Below are 19,409 nucleotides of genomic sequence, written 5' to 3'. Positions count from 1 at the left end.
CAGCCACTGTGCCCCATCATATGCAGCCACTTGTGCCCATCATATGCAGCCACTTGTGCCCATCATATTCAGCCACGTGTTCCAATCAAATGCAGCCACTTGTGCCCAGTATATACAGCCATTTGTGCCCCATCATATGCAGCCACTTGTGCCCATCATATGCAGCCACCTGTGCCAATAAAATGCAGCCATTTGTGCCCATCAAATGCAGCCACTTACTCTGGCAATAAAAAAATTTGAAAGAAAAAGCACTAAATGTCTTTTACACCCCCCCCCCCCCCATGGGGCTCGCAGCTGGCACTTGCACCCACCACACGGGGCTCACAGCTCTAGACCTCCCCACCCCCATTGGAGGTCCGGCACTTACCTGAAGAGCATCCTCTGTGTTTCCTCCTCTCCTCCACACTCGGGCAGCAACAGCGGCGCCCGTGCGCCCTCGATGTATGGGACGCCACTGCTCTTTACCATAACTGAAAATTAAAAAAAGAACCCTCAACATTTGGATTGTCATCAGAACAGGAAGGGAAGGGAAAGCTTCCATTGGGGACACTAGTTCTGGGATTGACTCACTTTGGAGGGATTTCCTCTCACTTCCTGTTTTGGCTATGGGACAGGAAGTGAAGGGAAACCTCTCCACATGGACACTAGTTCTGGTATTCCCCCACTTTGGAGGGATTTCCTCTCACTTCCTGTTTTGGCTATGGGACAGGAAGTGAAGGGAAATCTCTCCAATTGGACACTAGTTCTGTAATTCCCTCACTTTGGAAGGATATCCTCTCACCTCCTGTTTTGGCTATGTGGCAGAAAGTGAAGGGAAATCTCTCCAATGGTCTCTTCAATGGGCACACTTGTTCTGGGATTCGCTCACTTTGGAGAGATTTCCTCTCACGTCCTGATTTGGCTATAGGACAGGAAGTGAAGGGAAATCTTCTAATGGGGAACACTAATTCTGTAATTCTCTCACTTTGGAAGGATTTCCTTTCACTTCCCGTTTTGGCTATGGGGCAGAAAGTTAAGGGAAATCTCTCCAATGGTCTCTTCAATGGGCACATTATTTCTGGGATTCGCTCACTTTGGAGGGATTTCCTCTCAGTTCCTGTTTTGGCTATCGGACAGGAAGTGAAGAGAAATCTTCCAACAGGCACATTAGTTCTGGGATTACCTCATTTTGGAGGGGTTTCCACCCATTTCCTTCTTTGGCTATGGAACAGGAAGTAAAGAGAAATCTTCCAAAGGAGACACTAGTCATGGGATTCCCTCACTTTGGAAGGATTTCCTCACACTTTCTATTTTGCTTATGGGACAGGAAGTGAAGGGAAATCTTCCAATTGGCACACTAGTTTTGGGATTCCCCAACTGTGGAGAGATTCCCTCTCACTTCCAGTTTTGGTTATGGGGCAGAAAGTAAAGGGAAATCTCTACAATGGGACACAGATGACCAGAAAAAAAGCAGAAAATGTAACTCCTTCGTTACTGCATCCAAAATGAAGAAATATTGCTTCAAGACTGCAGTCTATAGCATTTTGTAAATACGTGCTCACAGGCGCACAATTACAAAATGCACGTCGTGCTCACAGGGGCCACGTGCAGGGAGAGGGGTATGGAGTGCATAGTGGTAGGTAATATGTGCAGTAGAGAAGTCCGGAGAGTGTACGGCAGTGGCTAGCATGTGCAAGGAGAGGGGTCTCTAACCATCTCCTGTATCATGTCCACAGTCTCTAAACATCTCTTGTATCATGTCCTCAGTCTCTAACCATCTCCTGTATCATGTTCTCAGTCTCTAACCATCTCCTGTATCATTTCCTCAGTCTCTAATCATCTGTTATATCATGTCCTCAGTCTCTAACCATCTCCTGTATCATGTCCTCAGTCTCTAACCATCCCCTGTATCATGACCACAGTCTCTAACCATCTAATGTATCATGTCCTGAGCCTCTAACCATCTCCTGTATCATGTCATCAGTCTATAACCATCTCCTGTATCATGACCACGGTCTCTAACCATCTCTTGTATCATGTCCTCAGCCTCTAACCATCTATTGTATCGTGTCCTCAGTTTCTAACCATCTGTTGTATCCTGTCCTCAGTCTCTAACCATCTGTTGTATCATCTCCTCAGTCTCTAACCATCTCCTGTATCATGTCCTCAGTCTCTAACCATCTCCTGTATCATGTCCTCAGCCTCTAACCATCTCTTGAATCATGTTCACAGTCTCTAACCATCTCCTGTATCATGTCTACAGTCTCAAATCATCTCCTGTATCATGACTACAGTATCTAACCATCTCTTGTATCATGTCCTTAGTCTCTAATCATCTGTTGTATCATGTCCTCAGTCTCTAAACATTTTCTGTATCATGTCCACAGTCTCTAACCATCTCTTGAATCATGTCCACAGTCTCTAACCATCTCACCAAGTCGGAAGAAGCGGGCGGCGGCGAAGAAGAAAGCCGGGCTCCTCCGCTAGCAAAAGAGCTAGCAGAAGGTAGCGGAGGAGTCTGACGAGAAGACCCCGGAAGACGGACAGAAGACCCCCGGAGCTGTGCAATAAACTATTTTAACCCTTGTGTGTTGTGTTTTTTTTTTTTACTTTTTTTCACAGGTGAATGAGTAAGGGTACATTGTACCCCATACTCATTCATATAGGGTGGGGGGCCGGTATCTGGGGGCCCCCTTATTAAAGGGGGCTCCCGGATTCCGATAACCCCCCCGCCCGCAGACCCCGACAACCAACGGCCAGGGTTGTCGGGAAAAGGCCCTTGTCCTCATCAACATGGGGACAATGTGCTTTGGGGTGGGGGGGCCGCGCGCCCCCCCCTTCCCCAAGGCACCCCCCCATGTTGAGGGCACGTGGCCTGGTACGGCTCGGGAGGGGGGGGGCGCTCGCTTGTCCCCCCCTTTCCTGGCCGGCCGGGTAGCGTGCTCGGATAAGGGTCTGATGTGGACCTGGGGGGGGGGGCCCCACCCTGATTTTTTCGGTGTTGGGGTTCCCCTTTAAGTCCATACCAGGTGACGGGGCCAGTCACGCCACCTTCGCTGGCCCCGGCTACCTGGAGATGCGCTCAAAATTAGCAGACTTTCCTCCGCGTGTGTGGGCGAGTCCGTTCATTTCAAAAGTACGGCGGATAGTCCGGTGGACTTAGTATGCCGTATTAGTCCGCTGAAAAAGTGCCGTGTGTGGGCAAGTAGTTCGTTCGGAAAGTCCGGCGGGAAGTCCGCCAGACTAAGTCCGCCGGATAGTCCGCTACGTGTGTATGCGTCATTAGAGTCTTCAAAAGACTTGAGACCGGGGCGGAGGTTCACCTTCCAGCAGGACAACGACCCGAAACATCCAGCCAGACCTACAATGGAATGGTTTAGATGAAAGCATATTCATGTGTTAGAATGGCCCAGTCACAGTCCAGACCTAAATCCCATTGAGAATCTGTAGCAAGACTTGAAAATTGCTGATCACAGAAGCTCTCCATCCAATCTGACAGAGCTTGAGATATTTTGCAAAGAAGAATGTGAAAAAATGTCCCACTGTAGATGTGCAAAGCTGGTAGAGACATCCCCAAAAAGACTTGCAGCTGGAATTGCAGAGAAAGGGGGTTCTATAAAGTATTGACTCAGGGGGGTGCCATACAAATGCCCCTCCCCCACACTTTTCACATATATATGATATCAGATATCCATCATGGTGCTGTTTGTTCACTAAGGTTCTCTAACTAACAAACCTCTGAGGTCTTCACAGAACAGCTGTATTTATACTAAGATTAAATTACACACAGGTGGACTCTATTTGCTAATTAGGTGACTGGTATTAGGCTACTTGTGTTTGTAGTGAATGTATATATATATATATATATATATATATATATATATATAAAAAATATATATACAGTAGCTCACAAAAATGAGTACACCCCTTACATTTTTGTAAATCTTTTCTTCTCTCTTTTCATGTGACAACACTGAAGAAATGACACTTGTCTACAATGTAAAGTAGTGAGTGTACAGCTTGTATAACAGTGTAAATTTCCTGTCCCCTCAAAATAACTCAACACACAGCCATTAATGTCTAAACCGCTGGCAACAAAAGTCAGTACACCCCTAAGTGAAAATGTCCAAACTGGGCCCAATTAGCCATTTTCCCTCCCCGGTGTCATGTGACTCGTTAGTGTTACAAGGTCTCAGGTGTGAATGGGGAGCAGGTGTGTTAAATTTGGTGTTATCGCTCTCACTCTCTCATACTGGTCACTGGAAGTTCAACATGGGGCCTCATGGCAAAGAACTCTCTGAGGATCTGAAGATAAGAATTGTTGCTCTACATAAAGATGGCCTAGGCTATAATAAGATTGCCAAGAAGACCCTGAAACTGAGCTGCAGCATGGTGGCCAAGAAAAAAAGAAAGAAAAGAGACTTTTCCCCTGATGTTGTGTCCCGCTTTTAACTTGCGTACCAACACCAGGAAAAAAGAAAAGTAGCTACCTTAGGTTTTGGTGGCCAAGACCATACAGCGGTATAACAGGACAGGTTCCCCTCAGAACAGGCCTCGCCATGGTCCACCAAAGAAGTTGAGGTCACGTGATCAGCGTCATATCCAGAGATTGTCTTTGGGAAATAGACGTATGAGTGCTGCCAGCATTGCTGCAGAGGTTGTAGGGGTGGGGGAGGGTCAGCCTGTCAGTGCTCAGACCATACGCCGCACACTGCATCAAATTGGTCTCCATGGCTGTCTTTCCAGAAGGAAGCCTCTTCTAAAGATGATGCACAAGAAAGACCGCAAACAGTTTTCTGAAGACAAGCAGACTAAGGAGATGGATTACTGGAACCATGTCCTTTGGTCTGATGAGACCAAGATAAAGGTATTTGGTGTCAGATGGTGTCAGGCGTGTGTGGGGGCAACCAGGTGAGGAGGACAAAGACAAGTGTGTCTTGTCTACAGTCAGGCATGGTGGTGGGGGTGTCACGGTCTGGGGCTGCATGAGTGCTGCCGGTGTTGTAAAATTTCATGCGACCCGTGATTTTCGCTCACCCCGTCACTTCCGGTGAGGCTCCATCATTCGAACAGCTGACGGCGGGCCTTTACTGCGCATGTGTCAATCCCCTTCCCCTTAACAGCGCAAGTGACGGGGTGAGCGAATTTCACAGGTCACAGCTAATTTTATTACACCGGTCTAGGTATGATGTGATCTGCCATAGGCTCATCACTGATCTGTATACTAAACCACCTCTCATGTAAACACACACAATAACCTACCGTCACACCACTTCAAACGACTGCAATACACTGAACTCAGGACGACGCACAACGTCGCAAAAGAATCCTCTGGAAAGTTCTAATTCGGAATCCTCAGTCGCCATCTTGTAAAAGGGCATATACCCCAACTTAATTTTAACTTAAAATAATAGCTTTCAAATTTCTCGGCACTAGAATCATACAGAATGCATAACGATCGTTACGGTAGCCTATGGGGTGACAGTATCCTGTACAACCAATAGCGTGGCGCTAAGGTAATTTGCTGTGACCTGTGAAATTCGCTCACCCCGTCACTTCCTAGGCGCATGCGCAGTAAAGGCCCGCCGTCAGCTGTTACGGGCGGGGACATTCTCACCATCTGTTCAGCTCCGCCCGCCCACCCGCAAGTCTCCGCCCACTCGAGGCTATAATTTTTCTCCACCGTGAGAATAAATCTACAGCGCATGCGCTGTTAAGGGCAGGGGCTTGACACATGCGCAGTAAAGGCCCGCCGTCAGCTGTTCGAATGACGGAGCCTCACCGGAAGTGACGGGGTGAGCGAAATTCACGGGTCGCATGAAATTTTACAACACTGGCACTGGGGGGCTACAGATCATTGAGGGGACCATGAATGCCAACATGTACTGTGACATACTGAAGCAGAGCATGATCCCCTCCCTTCAGAGACTGGACCGCAGGGCAGTATTCCAACATGATAACCACCCCAAACACACCTCCAACACCACCACTGCCTTGATAAAGAAGCTGAGGGTAAAGGTGATGGACTGGCCAAGCATGTCTCCAGACCTAAACCCTATTGATCATCTGTGGGGCATCCTCAGAGGGAAGGTGGAGGAGGGGAAGGTCTCCAACATCCACCAGCTCTGTGATGTCATCATGGGGGAGGGGAAGAGGACTCCAGTGGTGACCTGTGAAGCTCTGGTGACCTCCATGCCCAAGAGGGTGAAGGCAGTGCTGGAAAATAATGGTGGTCGCACAAAATGTTGACACTTTGGGCCCAATTTGGACATTTTCACTTAGGGGTGTACTGACTTTTGTGTCCAGCGGTTTAGACATTAATGGCTGTGTGTTGAGTTATTTTGAGGGGACAGGAAATTTACACTGTTATACAAGCTGTACACTCACTACTTTACATTGTAGACAAGTGTCATTTCTTCAGTGTTGTCACATGAAAAGAAGAAATGTCACTGAGGGGTGTACTTACTTTTGTGAGACAATGTGTATATATATATATTGTATACTGGCGATTGTAGTGATTTTCATTGTAATACTTGAAATCTATGAAATAAAAGGATGTATAATACAGAGATGTGATGATTGTGTGTGTGTGTGTATATATGTATATATCTATATATATAGATATATATAGATACATATATACACGCTCCGGGGTCACATGCCGAGTGAGCGGACCGGAAGTGATGAGCAGAACAGGTGACACGAGGGCAGAGCACCGTGCGGACTACATCTCCCGGCATGCTGTTTCCCATCGGCCCGCCCCCTCAGTCCCACTCCCACCTATGGAGCACAGGGGGAGGAGTCTGCGCCCTATGAGGCAGGGCTGAGACTAAGTGGCGGCTGTCTACGCGCGCCGCTGGAAGCAGCGGCGGGTGGGGCTATCGGATTTCCCCACCTTTTTTTGGGCGGAGTTAGCAGCCCCCGTTTAAGAAAGGGCGGGGTCACGCTGACTTTCTTTGGGAGGATATCTGGGCGGGACCCGCAGTGACGCTGCGTGCTGAAGGAAGGTTTGGGAGGGCGGTGTGGAGTTCTGCTGTCATCCCAGGAGGGGGCGGGTCCCGGCGTGACGTGTGTCGGTTCAGGGGCGGGGTTTAGAAGCGGCGGCCTGGGCGCTCTGGTCTTCCTGTGTGTGAGGCGGCGGAGGTCGGAGAGCGGGAAGAGGCGCGATGGACCCCAATATCCTGATCGAGGCCCTCCGGGGTACCATGGACCCGGCCCTGAGGGAGGCCGCCGAGAGACAACTCAACGAGGTGAGACCCCCGGAGAGGAGAGGAGACCCGCCACCGGCCGCACGTGTCACCTCCGACACACAGCACGTGTACCCCGCCCCCCCCCTACGCTACCGGGACCCCCCCTCCCCTCACACCGGGGAGACCGGACACGTGTCCACCGGGGAACACCGGCCGGCAACTCCCCTCCCCCAATATATAACCGAGACCCCCCACCACGTGTTATATGGGGGGGACATAGCCCCCTCCCCCACAGAGGTCACATGGTTTATTGGGGAGACCCCTCAACAGGGGATAGGACCCCCGTATATTCATAGGACCCCGTATATTCATAGGACCCCCATATACATGTGGTGTGACCCCCCCTCCCCCTAACAAGGGAAGGGACCTCCCTCACCCCATATGTTCACCCCCCCATATGCGACAAACCCCCATTAGGGGGCATCCCCTCCCCCACACCCCTATACATGTGTTGTGACCCCCATAATGAGCCCCCCCACCACCATGTGTTATATGGGGGAGACATGACCCCCACAGGTCACATGGTATATTGGGGAGACCCCATAACAGGAGACATGACCCCCCATTCATGGGGTGTGACCCCCCCACCCCCTCCCAACAAGGAAAGAGACACCCCCTCCCCCACACCATATGTTCCCCCACAGAGGTCACATGGTATATTGGGGAGACCCTCCAACATGGGACATGACCCCTCATATTCATGAGATCCCCCTCATACATGTGGTGTGACCCCCCCCCCCCCCTAAAGTTTATATGGGAGCCCCCTCAACAGGGGACATGACACTCCACATATATTCATAGGAGATCCCCCTCATATGTGTGGAGTGACCCCCCAAGGGAAGAGACACCCCCTCCCCCCACACCATATGTTCAACCCCCACCCCATATACAACAGACCCCCCATTAGGGGACATCCCCTCCCCCTATACATGTGTTGTGACCCCCATAATATGAGCCCCTCCCACCAGGTTATATGGGGGAGACATGACCCCCCCTCCCCCACAGAGGTCCCATGGTATATTGGGGAGACCCTCCAACAGGGGACATGGTCCCCCTCATACATGTGGTGTGACCCCCCCCTCCCAAAGCTTATGAGATCCCCCAAGGGACATGGACCCCCTGTACTTCATAGGACACCCCCCGTATTATACAACAGACCCCCCCATTAGGCGACATGCCACCCCCTCATTCATGGGAGAGCCCCCCCACATCCATATGTAACTGAGCCCCCCACCTTGTGTTATATGGGGGAGATATGACCCCTCCCCCGCAGAGGTCACATGGTATATTCGGAGACCCCCCCCAACAGGCGATATGACGCCCCCACAAATATTCTTAGCAGATCCCCCCCTCATACATGTGGTGTGAGCCCACAAAGGTTATATGGGAGACCCCCCAACAAGGGACTTGACCCCCCCATGTACTTCATAGGACACCCTCTCCCCCCCACTACGTGTTATATGGGGGAGACATGACCCCTCCCCCGCAGAGTTCACATGATATATTGGGGAAACCCCCCTACAGGGGCAATGAGACCCCCACATATATTCATAGGAGACCCCCATAATATAAGCCCCCCAAAGGTTATATGGGAGACCCCCCTCCCCAACAAAGCAAGGGACACCCCCTCATGTTTTCATAGGACACCCCCTCCCCCATATGTGCAGACCCCAACAAGGGACGTGAGGCCCCCCAAAGGTCACGTTATATGGGGGACCCCCTTCCCAACAAGCGATAGGACAACCCCCCATATTATACAACAGCCTCCTCCCCCCATGTGTGTTGTGAGCCCCCCAAATCTCGTTATATATGGGAGACCCCCCTTCCATCAAGGGACATGATGCCCCCACATATAATTCATAGGCACCCCCACCCCGGGGGTCACATGTTATATGGGGGGAGGTATGACAGCCCCTTCCTCCCACCATGTGTAGTTGTTCTCCCCCCCCCCCCCATAGGACTGTAACTCCACTACCCTCAAATAATACATATGACCCCCCCATGTCTTTGCACCCCTTAAACAGGACTGGAACCCCCTCACCCACGTCAGTCATGTCACCCCTACCAGCATGTGTATAACCCCCCCCCCGTATGTCACTCCCCTGTAAATGTTACTCCTCATGTACAGCTTTACCCCCTCCTGGGTCTCTTCCAATGTCCCCCCCCCCCCCCCCCAACAACTGTAACATATAATTGACCCCCCCACATTCCATTCCTCATACGTGCTTCCCCCCTCCCTCCACATTACACACCAATCTACCCCCCTCCCTCCACATTACACACCAATCTACCCCCCCCCCCTCCACATTACACACCAATCTACCCCCCCCCCCTCCACATTACACACCAATCTACCCCCCCCCCTCCCTCCACATTACACACCAATCTACCCCCCCTCCCTCCACATTACACACCAATCTACCCCCCCCTCCCTCCACATTACACACCAATCTACCCCCCCCCCCCCTCCACATTACACACCAATCTCCCCCCCCCTCCACATTACACACCAATCTCCCCCCCCTCCACATTACACACCAATCTCCCCCCCCCTCCACATTACACACCAATCTTCCCCCCCCCTCCACATTACACACCCAGGACAGACATTACAGGGGGTGATCCCCGGACAGACATAGTTTGGCTCATGCCCCTTTCACACGTGTGACTTGTCTTCTGTCTTGGGACTGTGAAGTCCTATTAGAAGTCACCCCCCCCCCCCCCCCCCCCATGATTTCCAGTGAGTACCCCCCATATCTGTGCGACTTATAAGTAATCCCGGCTCAACTTTGATGTGACTTGAGGTCCTCAGACCTCCACATTGCACGGCGTTACTTCCTGTCACATGACTTTGGATTCCAAGAGGTCCTGTCATGTTCTGCCGATTCCTGAACCCCAGCCGGTGTCCTATCATATACGGTGTCCTATCATATATACGGTCCCCCATCGCAGTGCACGGCACACACAGATCCTGAAAATAGCTGAGGATGAACGGCGCCTGCGCCGCGAGTCCAGGTTCTGTCCCCACCATCCAAGTGGACATAGAGTAGGAATATAAAAGAGCCGAGCGCAGCGAGGGGCCCTCTAATATTCACAACATTATGTCCGCTTGGATGGTGGGGCCACCTCCTCCACTCACGACGCAGGCGCCGTTCAGCTTCGGAAATTTCCCGAAGCTTCTTCTGCGAACACTATATGATGGCAGGACACTATCTGCCAGAACACCGGCGCTCTGCTACTTCTTCAGACACTTTGCCCTCCAGGAGGTGCTCCGTTTCCTCCGCTGGCAGGTTTTCCCAGCGTCCAGCAAAGGGCAGCCTCCTGAGTGTCTGGGAGCTTCATCTCCATGGGAGGGTGGCGCCCTCCTGAGTGTCCGGAGCGAGGGGGCGCCTTCTTGAGTGCCCGGAGCCTTATCTCCGTGGGAGGGGGGGCGCTTTCTTGAGTGCCTGGAGCCTCATCTCCGTGGGAGGGGGGGGCGCCTTCTTGAGTGCCCGGAGCCTCATCTCCGTGGGAGGGGGGCACCTTCTTGAGTGCCCGGAGCCTCATCTCCGTGGGAGGGGGGGCGCCTTCTTGAGTGCCCGGAGCCTCATCTCCGTGGGAGGGGGGGCGCCTTCTTGAGTGCCCGGAGCCTCATCTCCGTGGGAGGGGGGGCGCCTTCTTGAGTGCCCGGAGCCTCATCTCCGTGGGAGGGGGGGCGCCTTCTTGAGTGCCCGGAGCCTCATCTCCGTGGGAGGGGGGGCGCCTTCTTGAGTGCACGGAGCCTCATCTCCGTGGGGGGGGGCGCCTTCTTGAGTGCACGGAGCCTCATCTCCGTGGGAGGGGGGGGGCGCCCTCCTGAGTGTCCTGGAGCCTCATTTCCATAGGTTTGTAAACCCCCCCCCCCCCCAGCAGTACATTTTACACCTCCAAGCGCGCTCCCAACCCCCCCCCCAATGACAGTCTGCACACCCTCTCATGACTGCCCCCCCTCCCCATGCCACCTTTCAGGATGGTACTGCCCACCCCCTACCCCCACTCTACAGCAGTACAGCTGACACTCTCCAACCCTCCGTGTCAGTCTGTGCACCCCTCACATAAGTGCCCCCCACATGTCCCTTTTACACAGGGCTGCACCCTCATCCACCTGTTACATGTGAGGACCGGATTAAAGCCCCCCCCCCCCCCCTCCACATATGTGGCAGTACCCTCTGTGGGCCGTTCTGCCACATAACCCCCCCCCCCCCCCTCCCTCAGTGTCATATCCTATATGCCATGTACCTCCCCTCCCCCCACGTTCTAGTGTCATATCCCCTGGCCCCATTGGCTCACGCAGTTGGATACTTTGTATTCATCCAGAAATGTTTCTTTCCTGTATCTTGGTAACTTTGTGTCTCTGTACAGCTGGGAGGCGGCGCCATGCAAATCAGCTGGTCCTCCTAAGCCACACCCAGAATTTGTCTGTGCCCGCCCCCCATCCCCCCCCCCCTGCTAGGAAGTGATTCATTATCTGACTGCCGGATTCCGGCACACTTCACCTCTCTACTATGGGGATCCCGGGGTGTGCAATATGTTGGAGCAGTGCTTTGTACATGGAATTTCTTATGAGGCTTGCTGGTCCTTGTAGTCCCCTCCCCCTATTACTCATCACCCGGGATTCCTGCGTCTCCGGCATGTGACTCTCCGTCGCTCTCTGGCTGACAAAACAAGCATTGCGTGTCACTTTGTTGGCTTCAAAGTGAAAGTCGTCTTCCATGTGTGCCGGCCGGCGACTGTGCCCCCCCTCCCCCACCTCGGTCATTTCCTGATCACAGATGACTCATCACATTCCAGATGAGTGGGAGGCGGCCTTCCTGCTAACCGGCTCCTCCCCCTCTCAGCCTGAGATCCCCAATGTGACATCACATGAATCGGGCAGGAAATGGGAGAGAATTGTCTTCTGGTGACCCCAAAGGGTTAATGTAATAAATGTTTTTGGCAGCAGAGCGTCGGGACAGATGGAACCAGCGCTACGCTCCCCCCCCCCATGTGACTGTATACGGTATATACACCTAGGGAGGACAATACACCTCCCCCCCACATGTGACTGTATATACACCTATAGAGGACACTATGCCCCCATGTGACTGTATACAGTGTATATACAGTCCACTGACTATATAGTGTATATACCTATAGAGGACACTACACCTCCTCCCTCTATGTGACTATACGGTGTATATACACCTATAGTGCACTACACTCCCCTCCATGTGACTGTGTATATACACCATATACAGTGTAGTATCCCCCATCTGACTATATAGTATATACACCTATAGCAGACACTACACCTCAACCCATGTGACTGTATACGGTGTGAATATACACCTATAGTGCGCTATGCTCCCCTCCATGTGACTGTTTATGTTGTGTATATACATCTATACAGTGCGGTATCCCCCCATATGACAGTATATACACCTATAGAGGACACTATGCCCCATGTGACTGTATATTGTGTATATACACATATAGTGTGCTATGCTCCCCTCCATGTGACTGTATACGGTATATACACCTATTGTGTGCTACACCCCCATATGTGACTATATAGATCTATAGAGGTCACTATGCCCTCCATGTGACTGTATAAAGCATATACACCTATAGTATGCTACACCCCCCATATGACTATATAAACCTATAGAGGGCACTACACCTCCCCACATGTGACTGTATGTGGTGTATATACACCTATAGCGGACTCTATGCCCCATGTGACTGTGTACGGTATATATACAACTATAAGCCTTTAGTGTGCTACACCCACCTCCCCCATATGTGACTGTATACAGTATATACACCTTTAGAGGGCACTATGCTTTTTCCATACTGACATGCAGACCAAGCTGTCCACACATACCAACTGCCCCCTTCCTGTGCCATACCCTGAGACCCACCTACCTCCAGTGTCCTCTACTAGAGCCATTAAACACCCCCCCCCCCCCCCCACCCGAGTCTAATAGCTTGGAGCTATGTACCACCACAGTATCTTCCAGTCTCCTATCTGGGACCCCCCCCCCCCTACCATGGTGGTCTACTCTGGGATGTTACGTGTAAAACTCCTACTGTGCCCTATCCTGGTTCTTGTGGCACAACTCCCCCCCCCCCCCCCCCCCCAAGTGGTCCACGTACCCCCCTTGTTGGTGCCCTATCCTGGCACCCCCCTCCCCCAGGGGGTGACAGCGCTGCCGCTGTATCATTGCAGGCCTCACTCTGTTACAGGAAGGAGGAATAATCGCTGATTTCTGGGTGCGATCAGCTGGTGATAAAACTTACGAGTTTTAGGAATCAGGTCTGACCGTCGGTGCCGGTCACAGGCGACGTCACATGTCACTTGTGTTGCTCAGGACTCCACTCCCTCCTCATTTAAAGGAGAAGTATGTAATATTGCTGCCCCCTCTCCCTGGCTCTAAGACCGAGAACTGAGCGATCGCATGGCTGCTGATCCCGCAGTTCTCAGTCTGCTCAGAGCAGCGACCGTCAGTCATCACTCGTCATTGTGTGTGTGTGTGTGTGTGTGTGTGTGTGTGTGTGTGTGTGTGTGGGGGGGGGGGGGTTTTTGGTTCTTTAGCTGTGCAGGGAGCCAGGTGGATCCACCAGTATTGTCTGGATCCTTCCAGAGCGTGGGGCAGCTGTGCCACATTGGCTGATAGGGGGTGAAGGGGGCGGTGGTGGCCTGCTGTCAGCAATCTCTGGTTCACAAGAAAGTAAAAGTAAGAGCACCCTTGGGACCCCCCCCCCCTCCACCCCAAGACCTGTCTGGCCAAAACAAAAGCTTTATTCATACTTCTCTAAACTTTCATAGGACTTTGATAGAAGGTGCTGCAGGGGTGGCGGTATTTAGCACAGCCTTATCCAGGCTCCTGATTGGATGTTTGGATTTCTTCTTCTCTTTACAGCATGCTGGGGTTCTTGTGTTCTTCCTGCCACCCTACAGTGCTATGCGCAAGCCTCTCTATAGCTTGCAATGCATTGTGGGACATGGGGGAGGGGGGGTGTGGAGACCCATAGGCGAGCACCCAACCCCCGCCACATGTTGGGAAAGGTCAGCTGATCATGTGACCACTATGATTGGCTGTCAATGGAGCACATGATCAGGAGCTGGTACCGCAGGATACCCATCATTGGCAGGACCGGGAGCTGTCTGTGTTTGTGCTGGGAGCGTGCGGTGGTGAACAATGCGCACATTGCATGCTGTGCCTCCTGGGATATGCACGCCACGCATCCCAAGAGGCATGCCCCTTTATTCAATATATATCATTCCCCCTCTGTTATAAGAAGGGAGTTCTCAGCTATGGTTATCATTTGTGATTGGTTGTCATAGATCTCATGGCATAGAGCCACTCCAGTTGGCTCTGTACATTCAGCTGATGCTGTCTGCCCCCCCCCCCCCAATTGACAGTGGGAGAAGTGCCTTTGCATAAAAGAGCCATTCATAGACAGCCTGCAAGAACAGGGAATATGTCATTCGTCTGTTTTACTCCAATGGTTGGTCCTGTAAGGGTTAATGGGCCGTAGTCTGAGCGGGGGTGCACTTTAAAGTCATGCTACAGGCAGAATATCAGATAAAGGGGATGTGCTGGTGGTGGGACCCTCCATGTTACTACAGAGCAGCAGGTAGACCTTCCGGTGATCGTCCAGCATGCGCACAGTGAAGGCCCTTTCCAATCCTTCGCCCTTCTGTCACCTCACACATGGGAGGTTGGGATATTTCTGTCCGCCTCTCAGCTCCATAGAACAGGAATTTCATGGTGTCCGTGTGGAATGTCCAATATTCCAGGAATGTGCACAGCGCTCCCCTAACCAGGAGGCTCTGCAGAAGGCCCAGGAGGACCCTAGAGAAGGCCCCCTTCTTGTAACCGGGAGGACCCCCCCTCGGAGAAGGCTTCTGCTTTTTGGTAACTGGGAGGACCACTCGTGCCCCCCCCGGAGAAGACTCCTCTTGTAACCAGGAGGACCCCCCCCCCCTTGGAGAAGGCTCCTCTTTTTGTAACCGGGAGGACCCCCCCTTGGAGAAGGCTCCTCTTTTGTAACCGGGAGACCCCCCCCCCCCCCTTGGAGAAGGCTCCTCTCTTTTTTGTAACCGGGAGGACCCCCCCCCCCTTGGAGAAGGCTCCTCTTTTTTTGTAACCGGGAGGACCCCCCCCTTGGAGAAGGCTCCTCTTTTTGTAACCGGAGGACCCCCCCCTTGGAGAAGGCTCCTCTTTTTGTAACCGGGAGGACCCCCAGAGAAGGCCTGAAAGTCCTTTGTGGTTGTGGGTGTGTTATTTTTTTATTTTTATTTTTTTAACACAACTTTCAGACCCGTGACATTACACACAATGCAGTCAGGCATTCTAGTTGCTTTCTCATCCATTCAGTATTTTAGCGGCGCTCTGTGCTTTCATCGGTTCTCATGTTGAGTTGCTCCTGCTGAAACCTTGACTGGGATTTGGAAATTTTGTACATGTTGCTGTTCCATATTTCCATCACTATAGTACATCTAAGGCAGTGGGAAAGCGGGTCCTGAGACCCCATTGTCTGGTGGGGCGGGGGGAAACTGCAACCTGGATGGGAGAGCTATGGGGGGGGGGTGTGATTGGTGTAGGATGATGGACTGGAGTATTGGGGGTTAGTTGTCTCAGGTGTATTTTTATTGTTGCCTCCACTTTGCACAGCAGTCGGTCCATCGCGATGGGGGGGGGGGGGGGTGGGATTCGTTCCTGTGATTTTTTTCCCCCCCCCCCCCCGGGGAGAGTCGGTGAGGTGCCGTCATTGGGTAGTACTCGGAGCTGTCAGCAGAGCCACCTCTGTAATGTACAGATCTGGCCGCCATGTTTTTTATTGGATAGAAATAAATGGAAGCCGCCATCGCTGGCAACTTGACTACCTTCCCCAATATAAAATGCAGCAGCTCTTCCCCCTCATTAACATAATAAAACATTTCTACTTTTATTACATATCTTATGTTAGTCCCGGTGACGTCCTCACCAGGTCTCTGTGCAATGCAGGCAGATCATGGCCGGTGGGAGGGGCCAGTGGGGGGGGGGCGGTACATAGCTTTAAAAAAAAAAAAAATCCGGCCTCAGTACTCCTCCCAAGATCCCTCGGTTCTGATGCAAGCAGTGGGCCGGCTCTGGTAGGAGTTGTGCAAATGTATTAAAGGGGGGGGGCAGTGCCCAACTGGAGGTAGTGGTAGTTACATTTGCATAAGACCGCCCCAGGTTACACCTGCAAGCAGTAAGTGGGCTCTAGATTTGCATATAGACCGCCCCAGGTCACACCTGCAAGCAGTAAGTGGGCTCTAGATTTGCATATAGACCAGCCCCAGGTCACACCTGCAAGCAGTAAGTGGGCTCTAGATTTGCATATAGACCGCCCCAGGTCACACCTGCAAGCAGTAAGTGGGCCTCTAGATTTGCATATAGACCGCCCCAGGTCACACCTGCAAGCAGTAAGTGGGCTCTAGATTTGCATATAGACCGCCCCAGGTCACACCTGCAAGCAGTAAGTGGGCTCTAGATTTGCATATAGACCGCCCCAGGTCACACCTGTAAGTGGTGGGCCGGCTCTTGGGAGAACAGCCCCCCCCCCCCCGTCAAGCCTTTCATGAACCCTTAGCCCTGATGCAAGTAGTGGGAGGAGTTATGCATATATCAAAATACCTTGATGGGCGGGCATTAGTCTGGAGAAGTGGGCGTTCCTAGCCAGGCTGTATCGGTAACGCTGACATGGGACGCTGAGCTCCATGATTAAAAGAACTGAAATCCACTGAGTGAAAGGGGCAGGATGGGGAGGTGGGTGGAGCCAGGGTTGCAGGGAGTGGGGGTGTGTAGGGACACAGGCTGAGGAGGAAAGAGCTAGATGATGCTGGATGTCCTTCAGAAATGAGATGGGGTGGAGGGGTGTCCATCAGACTAGCTGCAGCTACTAATGTATACTGTGAGAATCTCCAGTGTGCAGTGATATCAGAGGAAGGCCATTTCAGTCCGGGCGAGGAGCCAGACCTTGCCTGGAAAATGCTGGTTTCCTGGCTGTTGGTCCTGCATTATGGGGTGTTCTCTGCCTTTTTGCTCAGCATGGCAGCCAGGTAATTGGCATTGTCAGATGAGGGGGGGGGGTGGGGTGGTGAGCCATGACGGTGAATCCAGTCACATTCCCTGGGGTTGGAGTGAAGGGTCTGCAGTAGTCGGAGTGGCGCTGCGGGGATCCCGGCCCCGCGCCGTCATATAATGGATGGATTAATCTCTGTGTTCTCTCACATCCGTAGAGCTGCTGATGAGGCAGAGTGCTGCAGCGGGAGGACTATGGAGCGTGCCGAGTGATTAGTCAGCCTGTCCCTTTCCCCTCCATTCAGCACATTCTCTATAATCTGTGCCCCAGATCACCGCCGCCGTCTGCCCCCCAGCCCCTCGCACTCTCCTCCGTGTCCGGGGGGGGGGGGGGGGGTGTCACACTCCGCCATTAATAACAGATAAGAAGAGCCAATAAAATGTCACTTCAGAGGAGCTGCAAACTGCAGATTACGTGTCGGCGCCATTTTTTATTTTTTTTTGTGAATTGGGATCAGAGTTCTCTCTAAAGGTGTGCCAGTAAGGGGGCAACTGCTGGTGGGGGGCGGGGGGGTGTGTTTTGGTGCTGGGGAGTGCCTGGTGCACGCTAAGGTGTTGCACGTGTGCCGTACTGTTGGGCATTAGGTACTTGCCAGGCTGGAGTGTTGTGGGCAGTGGGTACGTGCCGGGGTGTTGTGGGTGTGTTGGAGGGGGTCCAGGGTGTGTAGAAGCCTGGCGTGCGCTGCGTTATGTATGACATTAGGTATGCGCTGGGGTGTTTTGGGCATTGGGTATGCGCGGGGGTGTGTGTTGGGCATTGGTTACGTTCCGGGTGGGTGTGTGGGGTCCTGGCATGTGCCGGGGTGTGTTAGGCATTGGATATGCACCAGGGTGTGTAGTGGGATCCTGGCGTGTGTTGGGCATTGGGTACGCGCCGGGCTGTGTAGTGGGATCCTGCCGGGGTGTGTGGTGGGATCCTGGCGTGTTGGGCATTGTGTAGGCGCCGGGCTGTGTAGTGGGATCCTGCCGTGCGCTGGGGTATGTGGTGGGATCCTGGTGTGTATTGGGCATTGGTTTACGCGCCATGGTGTGTAGTGGGATCCTGGCAGGGGGTGTGTGTTGGGCATTGGGTACGTGCCGTGGTGGGATCCTGGCGTGTGTTGGGCATTGGGTACGCGCCGTGGTGGGATCCTGCGTGTGTTGGGCATTGGGTACGCGCCGTGGTGGGATCCTGGCGTGTGTTGGGCATTGGGTACGCGCCGTGGTGGGATCCTGGAGTGTGTTGGGCATTGGGTACGCGCCGTGGTGGGATCCTGGCGTGTGTTGGGCATTGGGTACGGCAGCCGTGGTGGGATCCTGGCGTGTGTTGGGCATTGGGTACGCGCTGTGTGGTGGGATCCTGGCGTGTGTTGGGCATTGGGTACGCGCTGTGTGGTGGGATCCTGGCGTGTGTTGGGCATTGGGTACGCGCTGTGTGGTGGGATCCTGGCGTGTGTTGGGCATTGGGTACGCGCCGTGGTGTGTGGTGGGATCCTGGCGTGTGTTGGGCATTGGTACGCGCCGTGGTGTGTGGTGGGATCCTGGCGTGTGTTCGGCATTGGGTACGTGGTGTGTGGTGGGATCCTGGCGTGTGTTGGGCATTGGGTACGCGCCGTGGTGTGTGGTGGGATCCTGGCGTGTGTTGGGCATTGGGTACGCGCCGTGGTGTGTGGTGGGATCCTGGCGTGTGTTCGGCATTGGGTACGTGGTGTGTGGTGGGATCCTGGCGTGTGTTGGGCATTGGGTACGTGGTGTGTGGTGGGATCCTGGCGTGTATTGGGCATTGGGTACGTGGTTGTGTGGTGGGATCCTGGCGTGTGTAGGGCATTGGGTACGCACCGCGGTGTGTGGTGGGATCCTGGCTGTGTTGGGCATTGGGTACGCGCCGGGTGCGAGTTGGGCGCCTGGCGCACACCAGGTTGTGTTGGGTGCCAGTGGTTTTGAATTTGGAAAAACCACTGCGCGAATACCGTGTGACATTGTATTGCAACAATCGGCTTTTTATTCTCTAGGGTCTCTGCTAAAGAATATATAATATTTTGAGTCATTTTCTAGCAAAAATATTCTAGCGTGCGGTCAGTACATCACC

General features: G+C 52.9%; 1 protein-coding gene across 1 annotated transcript in view; it reads left to right on the top strand.

Moving 5' to 3' along the window:
- The first annotated feature begins 7,047 nt into the window (after window positions 1–7,047).
- Window positions 7,048–19,409, top strand: part of IPO7 (importin 7) — a 58,382-nt gene continuing 46,020 nt past the window's right edge. Inside the window, 1 exon segment of the mRNA XM_077453643.1 lies at window positions 7,048–7,229. Coding sequence (XP_077309769.1) covers window positions 7,146–7,229 — 84 coding nt within the window. The 5' untranslated portion in view covers window positions 7,048–7,145.

This window comes from Lithobates pipiens, unplaced genomic scaffold, assembly GCF_037356315.1.
Source record: "Lithobates pipiens isolate NorthernLeopardFrog02 unplaced genomic scaffold, aLitPip1_a1.2 Scaffold_24, whole genome shotgun sequence".
In the NCBI taxonomy this organism is placed as follows: domain Eukaryota; kingdom Metazoa; phylum Chordata; class Amphibia; order Anura; family Ranidae; genus Lithobates; species Lithobates pipiens.
Note: the sequence above shows the minus strand (reverse complement) of the source record. Positions and strands in the feature narration are given on the sequence as shown.